This window comes from Coenobita brevimanus, chromosome 31 (assembly GCF_032717465.1).
Source record: "Coenobita brevimanus isolate Jiangsu-jjx chromosome 31, ASM3271746v2, whole genome shotgun sequence".
Lineage (NCBI taxonomy): Eukaryota > Metazoa > Arthropoda > Malacostraca > Decapoda > Coenobitidae > Coenobita > Coenobita brevimanus.
This window is the reverse complement of record NC_136984.1, coordinates 939,295-960,804: the sequence shown is the minus strand read 5'-3', so window position 1 is coordinate 960,804 and position 21,510 is coordinate 939,295. Positions and strand designations below refer to the sequence as shown.

The following is a 21,510-nucleotide window of genomic DNA, read 5'->3' as shown; positions in this document are numbered from 1 at the left end:
CGCTGCCGCTGCCCCAGGCCCCTGCAGCCCAGGCCGCTGCCGCTGCCCCAGGCCCCTGCAGCCCAGGCCGCTGCCGCTGCCCCAGGCCCCTGCAGCCCAGGCCGCTGCCGCTGCCCCAGGCCCCTGCAGCCCAGCCCGCTGCCGCTGCCCCAGGCCCCTGCAGCCCAGGCCGCTGCCGCTGCCCCCAGGCCCCTGCAGCCCGGGCCGCTGCCCCAGGCCCCTGCAGCCCAGGCCGCTGCCGCTGCCCCAGGCCCCTGCAGCCCAGCCCGCTGCCGCTGCCCCAGGCCCCTGCAGCCCAGCCCGCTGCCGCTGCCCCAGGCTCCTGCAGCCCAGCCCGCTGCTGCTGCCCCCAGGCCCCTGCAGCTGCCCCTGCAGCCCAGCCCGCTGCCGCTGCCCCAGGCCCCTGCAGCCCAGCCCGCTGCCGCTGCCCTCAGGCCCCTGCAGCTGCCCCTGCAGCCCAGGCCCCTGCAGCCCAGCCCGCTGCCGCTGCCCCCAGGCCCCTGCAGCTGCCCCTGCAGCCCAGGCCGCTGCCCCAGGCCCCTGCAGCCCAGGCCGCTGCCGCTGCCCCTGCAGCCCAGGCCGCTGCCGCTGCCCCTGCAGCCCAGGCCGCTGCCGCTGCCCCTGCAGCCCAGGCCGCTGCCGCTGCCCCTGCAGCCCAGGCCGCTGCCGCTGCCCCCAGGCCCCTGCAGCCCGGGCCGCTGCCCCTGCAGCCCAGGCCCCTGCAGCCCAGGCCGCTGCCGCTGCCCCAGGCCCCTGCAGCCCAGCCCGCTGCCGCTGCCCCTGCAGCCCAGGCCGCTGCCGCTGCCCCTGCAGCCCAGGCCGCTGCCCCAGGCCCCTGCAGCCCAGGCCGCTGCCGCTGCCCCAGGCCCCTGCAGCCCAGGCCGCTGCCGCTGCCCCAGGCCCCTGCAGCCCAGCCCGCTGCCGCTGCCCCAGGCCCCTGCAGCCCAGGCCGCTGCCGCTGCCCCCAGGCCGCTGCCGCTGCCCCTGCCGCTGCCCCAGGCCCCTGCAGCCCAGGTCGCTGCCGCTGCCCCAGGCCCCTGCAGCCCAGGCCGCTGCCGCTGCCCCAGGCCCCTGCAGCCCAGGCCGCTGCCGCTGCCCCCAGGCCCCTGCAGCCCAGGCCGCTGCCGCTGCCCCAGGCCGCTGCCGCTGCCCCAGGCCCCTGCAGCCCAGGCCGCTGCCGCTGCCCCAGGCCCCTGCAGCCCAGCCCGCTGCCGCTGCCCCAGGCCCCTGCAGCCCAGCCCGCTGCCGCTGCCCCAGGCCCCTGCAGCCCAGCCCGCTGCCGCTGCCCCCAGGCCCCTGCAGCTGCCCCTGCAGCCCAGGCCGCTGCCCCAGGCTCCTGCAGCCCAGCCCGCTGCCGCTGCCCCCAGGCCCCTGCAGCTGCCCCCAGGCCCCTGCCGCTGCCCCCAGGCCCCTGCCGCTGCCCCCAGGCCCCTGCCGCTGCCCCCAGGCCCCTGCCGCTGCCCCCAGGCCCCTGCAGCTGCCCCTGCAGCCCAGGCCGCTGCCCCAGGCCCCTGCAGCCCAGCCCGCTGCCGCTGCTGCTGTACGCTCCTATAGCCCGCTGCCGCTGCTGCTGTACGCTCCTATAGCCCGCTGCTGCATGCTCCTATAGCCCGCTGCTGCATGCTCCTATAGCCCGCTGCTGCATGCTCCTATAGCCCGCTGCTGCATGCTCCTATAGCCCGCTGCTGCATGCTCCTATAGCCCGCTGCTGCATGCTCCTATAGCCCGCTGCTGCATGCTCCCTATAGCCCGCTGCTGCATGCTCCTATAGCCCGCTGCTGCATGCTCCTATAGCCCGCTGCTGCATGCTCCGATAGCCCGCTGCCGCTGCATGCCCCTGCAGCCCAGGCCGCTGCCGCTGCCCCTGCAGCCCAGGCCGCTGCCGCTGCTGCTGCCGTACGCTCCTATAGCCCGCTGCTGCTGCTGCCGTACGCTCCTATAGCCCGCTCCTGCTGCCGCTGCCGTACGCTCCTATAGCCCGCTCCTGCTGCCGCTGCCGTACGCTCCTATAGCCCGCTGCTGCATGCTCCTATAGCCCGCTGCTGCATGCTCCTATAGCCCGCTGCTGCATGCTCCTATAGCCCGCTGCTGCATGCTCCTATAGCCCGCTGCTGCATGCTCCTATAGCCCGCTGCTGCATGCTCCTATAGCCCGCTGCTGCATGCTCCTATAGCCCGCTGCTGCTCCTGCCGTACGCTCCTATAGCCCGCTCCTGCTGCCGCTGCCGTACGCTCCTATAGCCCGCTCCTGCTGCCGCTGCCGTACGCTCCTATAGCCCGCCGCTGCCGTACGCTCCTATAGCCCGCCGCTGCCGTACGCTCCTATAGCCCGCCGCTGCCATACCTATAGCCCGCCGCTGCCATACCTATAGCCCGCCGCTGCCATACCTATAGCCCGCCGCTGCCATACCTATAGCCCGCCGCTGCCATACCTATAGCCCGCTCCTGCTGCTGCCGTACGCTCCTATAGCCCGCTCCTGCTGCTGCCGTACGCTCCTATAGCCCGCTCCTGCTGCTGCCGTACGCTCCTATAGCCCGCTCCTGCTGCTGCCGTACGCTCCTATAGCCCGCTCCTGCTGCTGCCGTACGCTCCTATAGCCCGCTCCTGCTGCTGCCGTACGCTCCTATAGCCCGCTCCTGCTGCTGCCGTACGCTCCTATAGCCCGCTCCTGCTGCTGCCGTACGCTCCTATAGCCCGCTCCTGCTGCTGCCGTACGCTCCTATAGCCCGCTGCTGCTGTACGCTCCTATAGCCCACTGCTGCTGCTGCCGCCGTACGCTCCTATAGCCCGCTGCTGCTGCTGCTGCTGCCGTACGCTCCTATAGCCCGCTGCTGCTGCTGCCGTACGCTCCTATAGCCCGCTCCTGCTGCTGCCGCACGCTCCTATAGCCCGCCGCTGCCGCACGCTCCTATAGCCCGCCGCTGGTGTATGCCCTTCTAGCCCCTGCTGCTGGTGTATGCCCTTCTAGCCCCTGCTGCTGCCACTGTCGCATGCTACTGCTGCTGGCACTGACTTTACAGCCTGCTGGTGTTGTTTTTGGACTTTATGTTGTCCGTCCAGCAGTCCACCGCTGATCATTTTGTTTGCAGGTCTGGATTGTGCTATTTTTCAGTCATGTTATTTGCTGTTGGTACACAAGACTTTTTCTGCTATTGCTAGCCAGTAATTAATCTTGAATATAGTTATGTGTCTAATACATCTCATCTTACCAGAGTATGAATAAAGGTACAAAGGTTATAAAACATAGTTATGTCACTTTGAATAAACAATACATATATTTTAGACAAATGTATAATTCACATTAAATAAAATATACAATCCCATCTTATGTACAAATGATATACTGTACAATATACTAATTTATAATGCAAATAAACCTGGGATTAAATGCATAGATATCACTGGTATATTATCATTAATATTAAAGCTCTTGTTGAGGTGTCCACTGACAACATCACAACATTTGTCTCCCTATGTGGTTATACACTTGTTTAATTTTTCATCCAAGGCATAAATTGTATTAACTGTCCAAGTGGCCATAAAACTCTTACTTTTTCATCCAAGGCATAAATTATATTAACTGTCCAAGTGGCCATGGAACTCTTACTGTAAGACATCATGAAAAATTACTATCTATCTATTGCCAGACGCCTTGATCCCGTAAGGGGTAGCTGCAGACAAATCACCTCAATGTCACCCAGTCCCCGGCTACTTCACTGTCCTCCCCTAAGCTCACACCTCCCCCTCTCATATACCTCTCCACTCCACTCCACTCCATCCCTTCACCTAACAAACTGTCCTTGTCAGTCTTTCATTCCATCTTCTCCATATGGCTAAACCCCCTCAGTGTATAAAGTTACAACCTATCTGAATAGACAACACAACAGATCAATTATTAAAAACTAATGCACTGAGAATTACAGAATATTGTCACAAATGAGATACTATTACAGTGGTGTCAAACTCAGTCCTTCCCAACGGCCACACTTCAGTTCTGTTGATCGTCTGAGGGCCAAGTCTTCCTAAACTATAATTTTTAATACAACAAAGCCGCAGCCTGTTCAAACGTGGCACTGTCTTCTGCTTCAAGTTATTGATAATATTTAAGTAAATGTTTTGTGACATTTGTTCAGCAATAAATCATTCAGATGGTATTTTTAATAATTTTAATAATCATCATTAAATATTCCATAACTGCTGAAATATTTGTTCACTTCATCATGTGAAAAATCTTAGAGATTTTCCGTTTGGTATTTCTCATTTTTTCTCAAGTTACTGCAGGCCACTCTTTTTCTCTTTGAGGGCCACATGTGGTCCTCGGGCCACCAGTTTGACGCCTCTGTACTATTACATAACCTCACCAGTGCACACTATTAACCTACAGTCTTTCATTCTGTATATACAGTACACCATGAAATGCCTCCATCACATTTCTGCTTAACCAATATTTGTGACTAGGGTGGCTTATAATACACAAATCTTGCCTTCTGGGAAATGAAGCTATATGAAATACCTTAAAAATCCTGTAATATGCTTATACAAGAGAAAATGAAAATAGTCCAAATGCTAAGTACCCTAATAAACGAATTGTGAATGGGGAGGAAAGGGCAGCAGTGTGAAGATGGGCATTAAACAGTGGATTGAGAAGCATCAAGTACATGGAGACACAGCAGGTGCAACAAACCTTAATATTATACATATGATTCAAGTAAATTTTGAGGGAGACATTGTACAGGAGATAAATATGTGAAAGGAGGTAATAAACATACAAAAAAGAAAAAAACACAAGAGAAGAGATAGTACACATAAGAGACAAGAGAGCAAGGATGGGGGCGTCCATCATCCACTCATTCAGTGTAGGGATGCCATATAATCTCTACACTGTGTGACAAGCCAAGTGGGGTTCCTGTACCCAGGAAACAATTTACTATGCTGGGTGGTAACCATATAACTGGGGTTTCTGGCAGGGTTAAGTGTCCCCCAGATTCCCCTGTCCACTTAATCATGGCAGTTGTTTCAGAGAGCCTGGGAGGGCCCAATACCTGCCCAGGGCCCCAACCAAATGGCCAGACTCCCTTGACCATGTGGAATATGAGAGGTGTGAATGAGGAGAGCAAGAGGGTGGAAGCGGTGAATGTGTTCAAGAGCGCGAGATATGCCGTGATGGCAGGGTGTAACGAAGATGAAAGGGTGTGAAGTGGAGTGGAAGGGTGTGAAGAGGTGGAGTGGAAGGGTGTGAAGAGGTGGAGTGGGAGGGTGTGAAGAGGTGGAGTGGGAGGGTGTGAAGAGGTGGAGTGGCAGGGTGTGAAATATGTAAGATGAAAAGGTGTGAAGTGGTGGAGTGGGAGGGTGTGAAATGTGTAAGGTTGGGAATGAATGGGCGAGGAAGATGCAAGGAAGGAGTTGCTCTGTTGATGAATGAGGTGTGGCCGAGTGGAATGAGAGACTACAAATGTGTCAGCTCGAGGTGTATGTATGTCATGTTTGAGAAGGTGAAAGTGGCGGTGATTGTAGCGTATGCACCATGCGAGGACAGGAGTGAGAAAGACAGGTTTTGGGATGAGCTGGGTGAAGTAGTGGGAGAAATGCCCAGGAGCTATAAAGTGATAGTAATGGGGGATATGAATGGAGGAGTAGGCACTGGTCCTGAGGATGACATAATGGGTTGTAATGGAGTACCAGGAGAAAATGATAATGGGAAGCAATTGAAGGATATGTGTCAGGAAAGGAGGTTGTGCATTTGTAACTTGTATTTCAAACACAAAGATGCACATAAATATACCTGGTGTAGAGGGAACGGGGATCGTGTTGAAAGAAGCCTGATTGATTACGTGCTCGTAGAGAGGTCGATGCTGGGAATGGCTGCTGATACGAGGGCCGTGAGAGGACGATGTGGAGGTCTGTCAGATCATATGATTGTGGTATGCAAGCTCAAGCTGAGAGGAGTGAGGTGGATCAGGAGAGAGAGCAGCAGTCAGGGAGAAAGACTGAAAGTTGAGAAGCTGAGGATCAAAGAAATGGCAGATGATTACAGGACCAAAGTAGAGGAGGAGTTAGAGTCAGTGAATTGGATTAAAGTGGATCTGGACAGCTTGTGGAATGCATATAGGGATGGCTTAGTTGGGAATGCTAAAGTGGTGTGTGGTGTGGCAAGAGTAACAACAGTGAAGAAAGGTACAGCATAGTGGGATGAGGAGGTAAAGAGAGCGGTGGAGGAAGAAGTGGCTAGAGTGGTTACAGGACAGGGGTTCAGTTGAAATAAGAACTGAATATATTGAGAGCAAGAAGCATATAAAGAGACTAGTGAACAGGAAAAAGGAGGTACATGATGACCTAGGAAGAAAAACGAAAGCAAGTTTGAAAATAGTAAGTTATTCCGGAAATGTATAAATGACACCAGAAAGAATTGTGAAAGTGTGAAGGATGTAAGTGGTAGATTATTAATATTGGGATGAAGTAAGGACCAGATGGAAAGAATATTTTGAAAGCCTGATGAATGGGAACAGAGGGAGCAGAGCGGCTGTAAACATGATTGGTTTTGGGGGTGTGCAGAGAAGGAATGCAGTGCCAGGAGACGTGACACTCGCACAGGTGAAGAGCGCTGTGAAGTGGCTGAAAAATGGGAAAGCAGCTGGGGTTGATGAGGTGTATGCAGAGATTCTTAAGTGTAGTGGGAAGAGGGGAATGAAGTGCTTGTTGGAGATATGTAAGAAGGCATGGATGAGTGAAACTGTGCCTGCAGAGTGGAAAAAGGCTGTGATTGTACCTCTGTACAAAAATAAAGGTGAGCGGAGTGAGTGCAAGAATTATCGTGGCATACGTTTACTGAGTGTGGTAGGGAAGGTATATGGAAGAATTATTAAAGAGAAAGTAAGAGAAATATCAGAAGTCTTAGTTGAGTGATGAACAGGGTGGCTTTAGGAGTGGCACAGGATGTGTGGATCAAATTTTTGTATTGAGACAGATAGCAGAGAAGGCTTGTGAGAGGGACCATAAGGTGTTTATCACATTCATGGATCAGGAAAAAGCATACGACAAAGTGGACAGAGAGCGATTGTGAAAAGTTTTGCGCATGTACGGTGTAGATGGTAAGCTGCTAGGTGCCGTCAAGAGTTTTTATGATGGTTGTGCAGCATGTGTAAGGGTTAATGGGCATCCAAGTGAATGGTTCACGATCGGTGTGGGCGTGCAACAAGGTTGTGTGATGTCTGGTTGTTCAATGTATATATGGATGGGGTGATGAGAGAAGTAAAAACACGAGTAATGGAGAGAGGGATGGCGTTGGTAATGAATGGTGATGGATAGAATATCTCAAATTTGTTGTAAGCTGATGATGCAGTACTGCTTGCAAATACCGGACAAGAACTTGGTAGGCTAGTGCAGAGTTTTGCTGATGTCTGTGAGCGTTGTGCCTTGAGAGTAAATGTAGAAAAGAGTAAAGTGATGGTTACTGAGAGAGAAGGTGACTCCCAGTGTGATGTTACAGTGAATGGAGAGAGACTGGAATCGGTGAGAGAGTTTAAGTACCTGGGTGGAGTGATAGAAAAGAGAGGAAAATGTGCAAAAAGTAGAGTGACACAAGGAAGAAAAGTAGCTGGTGCAATGAAGGGCTTGATAAGAAACAGAGGCTTGAGTGTTGCAGATGCACGAGGCTCACATGAAGGAGTATTATTGCCAACTTTAACATATGAATGTGAGACTATGGTGTGGCATGAAAATGAAAAGTCAAGCGTAAGAGTAGTGGAGATGGGACTGCTGAGGAATGTCTGTGGAGTACAGAGGGTGGATAGGATATGAAATAATGAGATTCGTGAAAGATGTGGAGTGAGGAAGTCTGTGGACACCAGAATCGAAGAGAGTGTCCTGAGATGGTATGATCATGTGGAGAGAATGGGTAACAACAGAGTGGTGAAAAAGGTATATCTGAGTAAATTTGATGGAGGGAGGAGGCGAGGTAGGCCAAGGAGAAGGTGGAGAGGTATGGTGTATGAGTGTGTGAGGAAGAGAGGTATGGAAGTTGGTGAGGCTAGGGAACTGACAAGAGATCGATCTGGCTGGATGAATGTTGTGAGGAGAAGTGCATGATAAGGGATTTGGCACCCCTTTTAATGTGGCAGCATCTGGATTGACTCTACTGGATGAGTTTATGTGATGCTACAGAACGTGATGAATGTTCTGGCACATCCAATAGAGCCAGGATTCTGGAGGTTGAATGACGAGTGAATGGAAGTATGGCCCATTTGATTGGTCTGGACATTGCTACTCCTCACCCTGGCCTAGGATGGGAAAGGAGGTCCGGATGATGATGACAAGAGATAATAAACATAGAGGTAAGAAACAAACATACAAGAGAATTATAAACAAGAGATAATAACCATAAGAAAAAAACATAAAAGAGAATTATAAACATACAAGAGACAAGAATATTAAACATACGAGCAATATAAAGATAAACATACAAGAGAATAATAAACATCCATGAGATAACATAAAAAATAAACACAGAAGATAAACACTGGAGAGAGAAGAGAATAATAAATATATGATAAACATACAAGAGAATAATAAACATATTAGAGATGATAAACATAAACGAAATAAATATCCGAGCTAATAAAAGGATAATGAACATTCAAGAAAACATACAAGAGAATAAACACTGAAGAGACAGGAGAATAATAAATGAACAAGAGATAAAGTAAACATACATGAGAATAAACACCCAACAGAGAAGCGAATTATAAACATACATGAGATTAGATAAACATACAAGAGATAATACACATAAGACATGAGAAAAACACTGAAGAGACGAGAATAATAAAACATTGAGGAGACAAGAGTATTAAACATAAGAAATAAATATCCAAGAGACAAGAGAATAATAGACATACAAGAGAATAAACACTGAAGAGACCAGAGAATAATAATCACACCAGAGATATACTGTAAAGGTAATATACACAGGAGAGAATAAACTAACATGACATAAACATACAAGAGATAAGACAATAAATAAACATATAAGAGATATAGAGATAAACATACGAGAGAGAATAAACCAATAAGAAATAAACATAGAAGAAATAATAAAGAAAAGATTATAAACACCAAAAAAACATAGCAGATAATAAATGTATGCATGATGAGATAAACAAAAAAATTAAACATACGTGATGAGATAATAGACACGAAAATAAACAAAAAAGATAATCAGGAATCCCCTTACTCTCATTTTTTTCCTCTGCTGAGAAATATAGTGCAGAGGCAGATATACCTTCAATGTACATGTCTGTCTGATATATTGCCAGATGCGTTAATCCCATAAGGGGTGGCCACAAACAAATCACCTCTATGTCGCCCTGTCCCCTGCCATTTCACTGCCCTGCTCCCAGCTCACATCCCCCTCTCTCATATACCTCTCCACTCCATCCCTGGCTGTCCCCTCCCTCTCCCCTCCTCCACCTCACTCACATACACTCTCCTCATCAGTCTCTCACTCTGCATCCTCCCCACATAGCCAGACCACCACTGTATTTCTCCAAACGTTTCCTGTCACATCCACACCGCAACGCTCCTTCATTTCCGCATTGTCAGTCTGTCTCTCCATGTGACTCCACATGCTTCTCATAAATAACTCATTTCCACTGCTCTCAGTCTTGACTTGTGTCCATCCAACAAGGTGTATGTGTCCAGACTAATTCAGTAATACAGGGTGCCCACTAATGAAACTTGAGGACTTTCTACATTACCCAAACATCAAAGACTGACACTACAGGGTGTGGGAAATGTGCGGAGGAAGGAAGGAATGATGAACTAGCACAAAGCCATAACATGACTGTGGCACTAAGGTAGAACAGAGTGGGAGAGAGAAATTTGTGACCCACTGGTAAAGTCTCCAGAAATGTAAACAGTTAAGGCAGATATAGTGACAAAAGCCAAGATTCGGTGCTGGAGAGTAGACAAGCAATCAAGAAAAAGATGATAGTCATGGGGCAGTTACAGTGGAACAGAGGGACTGATGGTCATGGTTCGTTAAATGACCACGAGCCAGGTGGATATGGCTCAAGTGAAGACAAGGATAGTCTCCCATTGACAACAGGGGTGCGTTGATGTATGCCAGGGAAGAACAGAAAGTTTGTTAACCTGCACATTCCACAAGTATTGCTAACTTTCAAGGAATAGGTGGGTCAGACGAGGAAAATCAAGAGCAGGAATGGGGAGGAGAGAGGATGCAAATGAGAGAGCAGCAAAGTGTGTCAGTGAGTCAGCTTGTTCATTACTGATATGGCTTGGGACCCAGCAGAGGTGCACTAGACTTTCTCTGAATAGAAAGACAGAAGATCCACCCTTGACTTTGGGTGATCAGTGTACAAAATGGCAGCAAGATGAGTAAGGTAGCAAGTTCATGGAGAGAATTTGGCAAGAAACTTCTGAGGAAAAAAAAAATAGCATACAGTTTGAAAGGATGATTATTTTGGAAGGAGTCATGGAACACAACAGCAAAACCGACACCATGGCAAAATTTGGAACCACCAGTGAAGATATGCGTGGCAGAAGAGCCACAGGACACGTTTTCCAGAACATGGGAGTGAAGAGTATCTGGCGGCAGGAGAGATTTAGAACAAGGGAGAAAACAGACTATAGGAGGGGGCACAAACCAAGGTGTGGCAATACAGTGGGTGATGAAAGGAAGTTTAGGTTATTTATGTGTTCCATTCTTTATTCTATAGTGGTAATAAAATAACTAGAGCAAGGGAAGTTGAGACTGCTTGAACCTCCAGTACAACCCTAGCCAAAGTATGTGGTCTCAAAGATCATTAGCTAGGAAGGGTATGAGTTATATCCTCTAATTCCTGTACAATATTTGGAACAACTTTTAACACTGGGTAAGTCCTTATGATTCTGCTTTGGTACATTTTTGGACGGGTACGAGGATGGAGTAGGAATTCTGTAAGTCGTACAGTGATTACCAGGTGAGGCTAGAGTGGTGGGGACTTAGGCAGAACAGGGGGTGGAGAGGCGGGCAGGGGAGGCAGAGGCCGGTTATTTCCCTCATCACTACTCATGCGGATAAACTTGGGTGCTGATTTCTGTGGGGCATCATTAGGGGCACTTGAATTAACGGCAATGTTAGGTTTAGTGCTATTTTTGTGTACATTATTACTACTGGGAGTGCTCGTGTGTGTACTACTCTTATGGATGCTGGGAGGATTACTGGAAGTGCTACTGGATGGTGACTGGGTGGGGTCTTTACGGCGTTTCTTGCTTTTGTCAACTCGGGCATAGAGAGCCAGGATTTCTGGGGGTACTTGCTCCATAGGGCCAGATAAGTTTTGCAAGATGTCTGGAACACTGTCTTCTGCGTTAGGAGAGCTTAGGAGGGGGCTAGGACATGGAGGGAGGGGGCTAGGTGAGTGAGGAGCAGGACTGGGAGAGGTGGGTGAGCGTGGGAGAGACGTTGATGGTGTAAGGGAGCGAGGGAGAGTGCTGGTAGGTGAGAGAGAGCGGCTGTGGGAGTTGGGAAAAAGTGGGAGAGGATTGGATGTGGTTGGAGTAAGAGGAAGGGGGCTGGAAGGAGTGGGGGAACGTGGGAGTGGATTTGACGGTGTGGGTGAACGTGGGTGGTTACCGAGGGGAGTGAGCGAGCGTGGGGGAGGGACTCTGGGTGGTGTTGGGGGACGAGGTTTGGCAGTCTCGTCTTCCCTATCTCCACAGTCGGCCTCCTTTACAGTCTCATACCCTGCATCCTTCTCCTTGACAGTTTCATACCCTGCTTCCTTTTCATCCTTCTCCTTCACAGTCTCATACCCTGCATCTTTATCTTTTACAGTCTCATATCCTCCTCCTTTCTCAACTTCCTTCACTGTCTCATACCCTGCATCCTTTCCTCCCTCAGTCTCATCCTTCTCTTTCACAGTTTCATAACCTTCCTCTGTATCATCCTGCCCCTCGCCTACCTCACGTACAGTTTCATACCCAGGCTCTCTCCCTTCACCCACTCTTATAACTGTCTCCCGTACTATCTCATACCCTGCTTCCCTTGCCCCTGCCTCACTGACAGTTTCATAGCTTACCTCCTTTGTGCCAATTTCACTATCACTTCCTGCATCGCTCTGACGGTCCGAAAGGCAGGATTTCTTACGAAGAGTCTCATAGGAGTGCTCTGAACGTGTACCTACTCGCTCATAAGGAGGCTCCTGAGAATAGCCTGACTGGTTGTCAGTGTTCTGGGGAAAAGGGTGAGTGTAGCTGGGATGGTGAGCATAAGTGTCAGGGTGAGCAGTATGTGGGTTAGAGTGGAGGGGGCCGGGCCGCACTGGTGTTACTGTAGTGGAGGTGGCTGCTGGGGTTTTGCTTGGGGTTGTTGGTAAGAGAGGGCGAAGAGTGGCCATCAATGGACGGCGTGCAAGGAGGCCACCTACCACCAACATGGCTGCTGTGAGAAGGCCAGCAATCAAGGCCAGGGCAGCCACCAACCCCCTGGGGCCCTCAGAGGCAGGGTTAGGAGTGGCAGACGACTTGTCAAAGCTCAGAGCTCGTCCTTCCCCACCCCGGGTAGTAACTTGATCCTGACCAACGGTCACAGTTTGTCCAGCAGTAGCCACTGCTACACAAGTGATGTTGACTGGCTGCCAGGCACCAGAGTCACTACACGTCGTCACTGTCTCACTTGAATCTGTGGACAATGGATACTCATGTAACGGCTATAAAGACTCAAATTTTGATGTCTATGATGGGTATCCTGCTGCCATGTTGGAATCACAAAAGCTCCTGTACCTGTTAGCTGCTGGTTGTATAATATTAAGGCTGTTTGAATGTGTAACAGCAGGTGATCTTTGTTTCATTAACCTGAGAATTTCCGTAACTGGTGATTAACTGCATCCTAAGCCCTTGCTAAGCTGCAGACCTCTGAGCCACAGTGAAAGTCTGCACAGACCATGCTGCAAACCTCGTATGTGGTACATTATATAATACAGTGACTTGGGGAGGTTAACTACTATACAAAGAATTAGGCCAGCAGGGATTAAAATTAAGTTTGAAATCAAATGAACAGCACTAAGCATCCTTTCACTATTTGTGAAGTAGAAAAAGTTCTATTTTAGTGCATGCCAAATCAATTTGCCAGCTTTACAGTATTTGTGACATATCAGGGAATTCTTCAAGGTAGTTACAATAAAAATTTGCAGAAGTTAGTTTGGCTACATTCAAGGCTATGCCATAATTATTTTTTTAAATTGGATCTGACAGATTTGCAGAAGTCCGGAGACAGAATATTAGGATGGGCAAAAGTAGATGATTCCAAGTACCCCAGATCTTGAAAGCAAAAAGATTACACCTGGGTCAAGCTTCCTTCACGATTCCTTGTTGAGTTACTGTTAACGAAATAGCAACAACCATGCCCATCCCTCACTACAGTACCTGGTGCCAGGAGGTGGCCGGGGTGGCATGTGTAGACAGCAATGCCCGTGGATGTGTTCAGCAGGGTGTAGGATGCATGAGGGAAGGACGGCGGTGAACCACATGTAACCACTACATTGCACCGTACCATGAAAATAAGATACAATTAATATCTTGAATAGTTAAACAAATCCAATGATGTATTTCTCACTTATCTTTAAATGAGTAATTTGATGAGACGGTTTTCACAATGGAGGAGTTTATACATAGCATTTATAAACCCTTGACTGTAGCGCTGATACTATAAAATAGCTTAGATGCAGCGAGAACACATGAACTGGGTATATTGCATCCTTGGATTGAGAGAGAGAGAGAAATTTCATCAAACAACCTCTCTCCCAAGCTAGTATGGTCAAGATTGTATGAAGATTTTGCTTACTGCAGTAGGCAAAATCTCCACTGGGAGGTCATGAATCTATGTAGCATTTGTATTCATGTTACAAACACTGCAGTTAAACTTGGAACTTGTGAAACTAACTAGTTACATTATACAAAAAATATTGTAAATGCAAAAACTACTGGTAAGAAACAGGTGCTAATATGCCAGTGACCTAATTATTAAAGCTTCCTTCCTCTGACCTTTACAGCGTGGGGGTGGAGATGTCCAGGTGGCTGTGTGGTCGCAGGTGGCCGAGGCAGCACCCTCCAGCTGGTATCCAGGGTCACACGAGTACCGCACCACCGTCCCGTGGCCGTACACGCCCCGGAAGTTGGTTACCTCCAGTGACCCATTGGGGATAGGCAGTGGAGCGCGGCACTGGGTCTCTGTGCAGTGCAACAAAAGGTAAGGTTAACCCCTTCAGTACAAGGCCTGCTTTTTAAGGGGAGTGGACGCCAGCAGGGACTGATTTTCAACTGACAAAGGCATCTTGTGAAAGTTACCCCATAGAATGGCTCCGAGTATCACTTCTTCTCTGTAAAAATTTGACAATCGTACGACAATTCTTTCCCCTTCAAAAAAAATTATTTTGTAATTCCAATTTTGAGGTCACTTCCCTGCAGAAATCTCCATTTTCTATGCAATATATAATATGACCACTTTTTTCCTGTTTCCCCCCCCTCCCCCCTGCAAAAGTTATGTCATATGTCTGGCAATGGGAGTGTGAGTGTGTGGAGGGTGGCAGTGAGGCGGGGAAATGCCAGAGGTGATATGACACTGGGAGAGGTGAGAAGTGCCAGCCTTGGTCTCAGTCTGGGCTAATCTTGGCTATTTCTCATCATTGTTGCACACTTTCTGAAGATGGGGCAACCGTCTAAGAAGCTACTGCAACATCAGAAAGCGGCAGAGAAGAATTTGACACCATTTCGAGGGGAGAAAAACGTGTTGGAAGCAGCAGTTCTTTCTCCACCATCGCCACCTCCCCTCTCACTTGCCCCCTCCACCACCACATCACCTGACGACCCCCAACCTTCTACGTCTTTTTCTCCAACTTTGTCTTGAACACCCTCTACCTCTGCATAACCATCCCTAATCCTAACTCACAAAATAAAAAGAAGTACCCAAGTTCTTTGTAATCATACAGACACTCTAAGTCAACAGAAAATGAGTGATATCTCGGAACTAAACTTATTGTCCTTTGGAGTGATGTAACCATTAGTTTTGAACCAAAGACAAAAAGCAAAATACCTACAAAAAGAGGTATGAAAGGGGAACATTTCATGCATATATTTTTTTCAGAGACTGACAAACATGACTGAATGATTTTTTGAACATGGCAAAAAGGGGGAAAAATTTGCAATAAATACATTGGCATTTTGGGCATTTTTTTGTTCAGCCATAGTGGAGAATATTAAAAAAAAACTTTCAGGGCAATATATTAACCCTTTAACCGCGGGTATTGTTTTGGTCTGACTGTCCTCTCCCGCGGGGGTTTCAGCCAAATGTAAACAAACCTTTAAACCTTAATAACTCTGCACAGAATAAAGCTAGAGAAAAAAATAAGGTACCATTAGAAAGTACTAACCTTCAGCTTTCCATTAATGTAGGTTTCATGACTTTGTTGACTTTCGCAGGACGGGCAGTGCCGTTAGAAGTGAGGGGTGTAAAATCGCTATTTTTCGCTCACACATCATTACCTTCGCTCATACACCATTACCAAATGCCAACCTCATTCTGATAATAATACTATAAACATATATGAACACTGCACATACGATAAACACCCACTCTGTGTTCACTGAGGCAGGTAAAAGGCACTGTAATTACCTGCACTTCACTGCCACATCAGCGGTGTTGTAATCACTATTTTTCGCTCACACACCATTACCAAATGCCAACCTCATTCTGATAATAATACTATAAACATATATGAACACTGCACTTACGATAAACACCCACTCTGTGTTCACTGAGGCAGGTAAGGCACTGTAATTGCCTGCACTTCACTGCCACATCAGCGGTGTTGTAATCACTATTTTTCACTCACACACCATTACCAAATGCCAATCACATTCTGATAATAATACTATAAACATATATGAACACTGCACATACGATAAACACCCACTCTGTGTTCACTGAGACAGGTAAAAGGCACTGTAATTGCCTGCACTTCACTGCCACATCAACATGTGTTGTCACTCACACAGCTGGACAGATACTGATGCGCGCTTGGTCAGGGGTGGGGTGGGGGGCCCAGGGGGTGGGAGGTGGGGCCCCAGGGGGGGGAAGAGGGAGGTGGGGGTCGGCTGGAGTGAAAGAACTTAATAGCTACTCTCCCTTGAAACAATTGGCGCACGGAAAAAACGCGGGGTATTCAAAATATTCACAAACATTCGAGAATGACACCCGCGGTTTGGTCCAGTTTTTGCAACGTCATTCTGGAATGACACCCGCGGTTAAAGGGTTAATGAAGGTTTTATTAGTAAATCTACCAAATATCATAAGATTACATGAGCACACTTCCCCTGGTTTCCCATTTCTTGCATCTCCTTTTTAATACCTATTATGCATATAATATTATTTTTTCAGTAAAAACTAATTGACCAAATTTACTCAAATTTTGGGATGTTATTGTTTATATAAAGTAACAAAACATATAAAAAAGTCAAATATAAGAAAAACAAATGCACTTTCATAAGTACCAACCGTCCACTCCCCTTAATCTTACTGGTACAGGTGCCATAAGAAGTGATGACAGGTTCACTGCAGTGCCATGTGTTCAATGAAAATTTGTGAATCGGGGGGGGATCTGTACTTTCATCATGTCATGTTATTAAATAAAATGCGTGTTGTCATAGATCATCTAATCCTGTGTTGCCCCATGAGAAGCATAGGAGCCCGGGGCTAGGCAAGTTGGTCCTGACATTTAAGATGAGAGTGACCAGCCTCACTCATCCCTGAGTGGCATTACGTGAGCAATAAACCCCGACCACCCCTTGGATATAAGCCTTCACCAGCTTAATCTGATTGGAGCGCCTTAATTACCCACTAAACCACCAGGCGCCATAATTTGGTTATATGGTTACCACCCAGAGTATACAGGAAACCATTTGGCTTGTCACTCAGTGTAGAGTCACCCATAGACAGAAGGAAGAGGAAAGAAAGAACATAAGTGGAAGAAAGAGAGGAAAGGGCTGCCACACAAGAGCAGCAATACATCGAATGAGTGGATGGTGAGTGCCCCCACCTAGTATATGACACTGAGAATTTTGCAAAATGATTTATGTGAGGCAATGATATACTGTATTAGAAATTAACACTAACATACATTTTCCCTATTCAAATATGTAATGTACAGTCATCCCTTAACCCTTATACTCCGTGTCACCATGATCTTAATGTCCCCGGCAGACTCCGTGATGCCACGATTTTGGTTGCCTTCAAATGTCCCTCTCACAGTTTTGGTCGAGGCCAGACGTCACACATCAAGGCTTATGATTAGCCCAGTGTTTCCCATTCTCTCTATAGCTATCCAGTCATGTCCCAGCTTTTATTATTGAGTCAAATAGAGAGCAGTAGGTCCACCATCTCGCTTGTGAGTGGAAATCGGGTACATGCTATATATATCCTTTTTAGGAGATTTATAAAAGTGAAATAGCTAATATATGTATACGTCCACTGGTAAATGAGTATTTCAGGCATAAGTTGTGATATATGACATTACATGACATTGCTGTTTGGGTCTATTATTGACGGAAATAAGTGACCGTGGACTTGCTATGTCTGCCTTGAGTGAAACAAGGGATTTTGCCCAGAATACCACCCCAGCTACCAAAAGAGGCTCAGGGAATAACCTGTATGTTTCTATGAATATCGATACACCTGTATGACTTCGAATACCAGTAAGTTTCATGTCTGTACACATATTACACGAGTTGTAAAATCTTCATGTTTTTGGCCAGCAATATCGCCTTTTTTATTTTAATTTTTACCTCTGCCCATGATCATTATTCCTTCTTTCTGATTTTATCATGGCAAAGAGCAGCTTTCAAGTGATATATTGTAACTCCATGTTTTGTCTAGTATTCTGAGTGCATAGAATATAAAACAAAATAATTTGAAATTTCCCACTTGTTTTTTATGCACAAAGTCCTACATTGCCGCAAAATTTAAATCCGGAGTATAAGGGTTAACATCCGCAGTTTTAACATACACGGTTTTGAATATCCACAGATGGCTACAGGAAAAAAAATATATATATCTTATTGAACTCTGCTGACACTGTAACATTATCCCAGGCACAGTTCATGGCTGTTTTAGTAATGGCTTTATCCAGTGAATGAAATATACTGTAACACTCTTCCTTTTGGAGGGAGCTGGGATGAGCACAGTAGTCACAAGAGGCCATGCAGGAGTACACCATTCATTACTTTTAACTTGTAGTGTTCTTGTATTAAATAAAGTACACTCAAACCCCAATTTAAGGGATTTTGGATTTAAGGGACTCCATGTTCTACCTGACAAACGGACAAGACCATTCAAAAATTATACGTAATGTCTAGGTTATACACATTAATGTTTCTTTATACAGTACCCGTAAAATAATATTCAGAATCATACAAAGAAGATAAGTGAAACAATCATTGCATTTCATAATAAGATTGTCTTTATATGTGGTAAAACAATGGACATTATCAAGTAAGGGACATTATCAAGTAAGGGACATTATCAAGTAAGGGACATTGTCAAGTAAGGGACATTGTCAAGTAAGGGACATTGTCAAGTAAGGGACATTTTCAAGTAAGGGACATTTTCAAGTAAGGGACAAGTTGGTTCCCCATTTAGTCCCTTAAATTGAGGTGTGAGTGTAGTTGTTTAGTGTTCTTGTATTAAATACAGTGGCTGTAAACATGCACATATGGGTTTTATTTAGTTATATAAGGAAATGGGGGGTCCAGAGGTGTTTTTATGGGGGGCAGCAGACATCCACGGATTTTTAACATTCGTGGATGTCTGTTACCAAACCCCAGTGGATGTTAAGGGATGACTGTAGTACTCTGTGTGTGGTGTACAGTGTAACCTCCTATTCCTGGTGTACTGTATTTAACTTAATAGAATGTACAGTTGGCCTAGTTTCAAAGACCAGTTAAGGAAAATTATTGTTATTATTATTATTATTTATATGCAAGGAAGAAGGAACCAAAGGCCTGGAGCCCACAAACTGTTCCTTCCAAGAAAAAAAGAGAGAGCCAAATTAAAGATTCGTTCATTCCGAGATGTGCGAACACATTGTGTTTGAAAGACCGGAGATCATAGGAAGTAGGAAATACAGAAAGAGGGAGACAGTTCCAGAGTTGACCTTTTGCATAAATGAAGGACTGGTAGTAACAGTTAACTCTTGCATTAGAGAGTTGGACTGAAAAGGGGTGAGAGTTTGTTGCAAGACGGGTGCTATGCACCCGTCGTAGAGATGGAGGGATGCAAGCAGACAGTTCAGAGGAGCAGTGACCATTGAAGTAGCGATAGAAAAGAGATAAAGATGCAACAGTGCGGCGAAGAGACAGAGGTTGAAGGGAGTCAGTAAGAGAAGGAGAGTTAATGAGATGAAAAGCCTTTGACTCCACCCTATTGAGGAGAGCTGTATGTGGGGAGCCTCCCCACACATGAGAGTTGTACTCCACACAAGGGCGGATAAAACCCCTGTATAGAGTCAACAGTTGTGCAGGGGTAAAGAAAGAGCGGAGTCGGCTTAGCACACCCAATCTCTTGGAAGCAGAATTTACAAGAGATGTAATATGATGTTTCCAAGATAAGTCCCAAGTAAATGAAACCCCAAGCATGTTCAAGGATGATGCAGGATTAAGCTGAATATTATTAAACATTAGTGGGTATACCTGTGGAAGATTTTGACGGGTTGATAGGTGTAAGAACTGAGTCTTTGATGCATTAAAAACAACTAGATTATTTTTACCCCGGTCAGAGATACGAGCCAAGTCAGACATTAGGTGTGCCATAGCCTCATCCCTTGTTTGTTGAAGAAACTGCTGAGATGGGTGTTGTGGGAACTGAATGGAAAGGTGAAGGGTGGAGTCATCAGCGTATGAGTGGATAGGGTTAGATGTACAGCTTAGGTCATTGATGAGTAAAAGAAAGAGAGTTGGTGATAGGACAGAGCCCTGAGGAACACCACTGTTGATAGGTCTAGGAGAAGAACGATGGCCGTCCACAACAGCGGCTATAGAACGACCAGAAAGGAAGCTAGCGATGAAGGCACAGATAGAAGGATGGAAACCATAAGAGGGCAGTTTGGAAATTAAAGATTTATGCCAGACTCGATTGAAAGCCTTTGAGATGTCAAGTGCAATGACAAAGCTTTCGCCAAAGTCCCGAAAGGAGGATGACCAGGAGTCTGAAAGGTAGGTGAGAAGATCGCCAGTGGAGCGTCCCTGATGGAACACATACTGACGATCAGAAAGATGATTGTGATAAAGTTGCTTTAAAATTTTTCTATTAAGAATTGACTAGAAAACTTTTGTGACAGGATGTTAAAGCAATTGGACGATAGTGTAAATTACATTAATTAATTTCCCAGTGCTGTGGTGGTGATATACTATAGCAACAATAAGGATGCCACAGCTATGAAATTCTTTATAAGGATACCCTATGCGAGGTGGCAGCTAGACTTTTATTCCTTGTCCTTCCCACGGTTATAAAAATTGTAATTAGCTACTTTATTCCCCGTGGATGCAATAGTATTTTCAGTTGTAAGGAGGTATGACATATTTTACCTTTTGTTCTTACACTGGGTTATAGAGAGAACCAAAACATGAGATTATAATCTCCTGCAATGCAGAACAACATACCTTTGCTCTGATATATCTTTCTTTTTAATCATTTTGGTGTATACAGGCTCCAACATACTTGCATGCATTGGCCTTTGTCACCTGATGGCAGCCTTCCAAGCTGCATGTGATCTCAGGCAGCCTTCTTATTCAGTTCCTTATCCCTGAGGTCACACTGTGACCTCATCCCAGGTCTTTTTTCATCTGCCTCTTACAGCCCTTCCTCCGACATTCACAATTCTCACTTTCTGCACCCAATTGTCATCCTCCATCCTCACCACATGCCCAAACAATCTCAATATACCCCTCCCCATCACAACACCAATACACTCCAGTCCCATGCTTCCTCTCATCTCTTCCATCATAAACCTAGCACTCCCAGGCCTTGCATTGAAGGATGCATTGCACATCCACCTAATTATTGTCTTTCAGCACATTTAAACCTGCGAATATCCTCTTCCTTTACTGCCCAGGTCTCACTACCATACAGCATTACACTCCTAACACATGCTGCATACAAAGATCCCTTAGCATGGAGGGAGAGCCCTCTCAATGTCAGGAGAGGCAACAGCTCCCTGAACTTCTCCCAAACACTCCTCACTCTAGCCACAGAGCTGCTCCAGCCCCACCTCCAGCACATAACATGTCTCCCAAATAACAAAACTCTTCCACACACTCAAGAGACTCACCAGCAAGTTCAATGACAATATCCACCTGCTCTCCCTGACACACCACACACATGAAATCAGCATTATCTCACAGTCTACCTCTAATACCACTACATCTCTTATGCACCCACTTATCACAAACACTGCATTATCTTGC

The 21,510-nt window shown here is 46.8% G+C and overlaps 1 protein-coding gene across 1 annotated transcript in view; it reads right to left on the bottom strand.

The window, feature by feature from the left end:
* Positions 1-10,982: 10,982 nt before the first annotated feature.
* The window catches only part of LOC145395457 (uncharacterized), a 106,782-nt gene continuing 96,254 nt past the window's right edge, over positions 10,983-21,510 (bottom strand). The window contains exons 8-10 of the mRNA XM_080269060.1: positions 14,041-14,226; positions 13,423-13,533; positions 10,983-12,679 (exon numbers count right to left, since the gene is read on the bottom strand). Of these exons, the coding sequence (XP_080125186.1) occupies positions 10,983-12,679; positions 13,423-13,533; positions 14,041-14,226 (1,994 nt within the window). The remainder of the gene's footprint in view (positions 12,680-13,422; positions 13,534-14,040; positions 14,227-21,510) is intronic.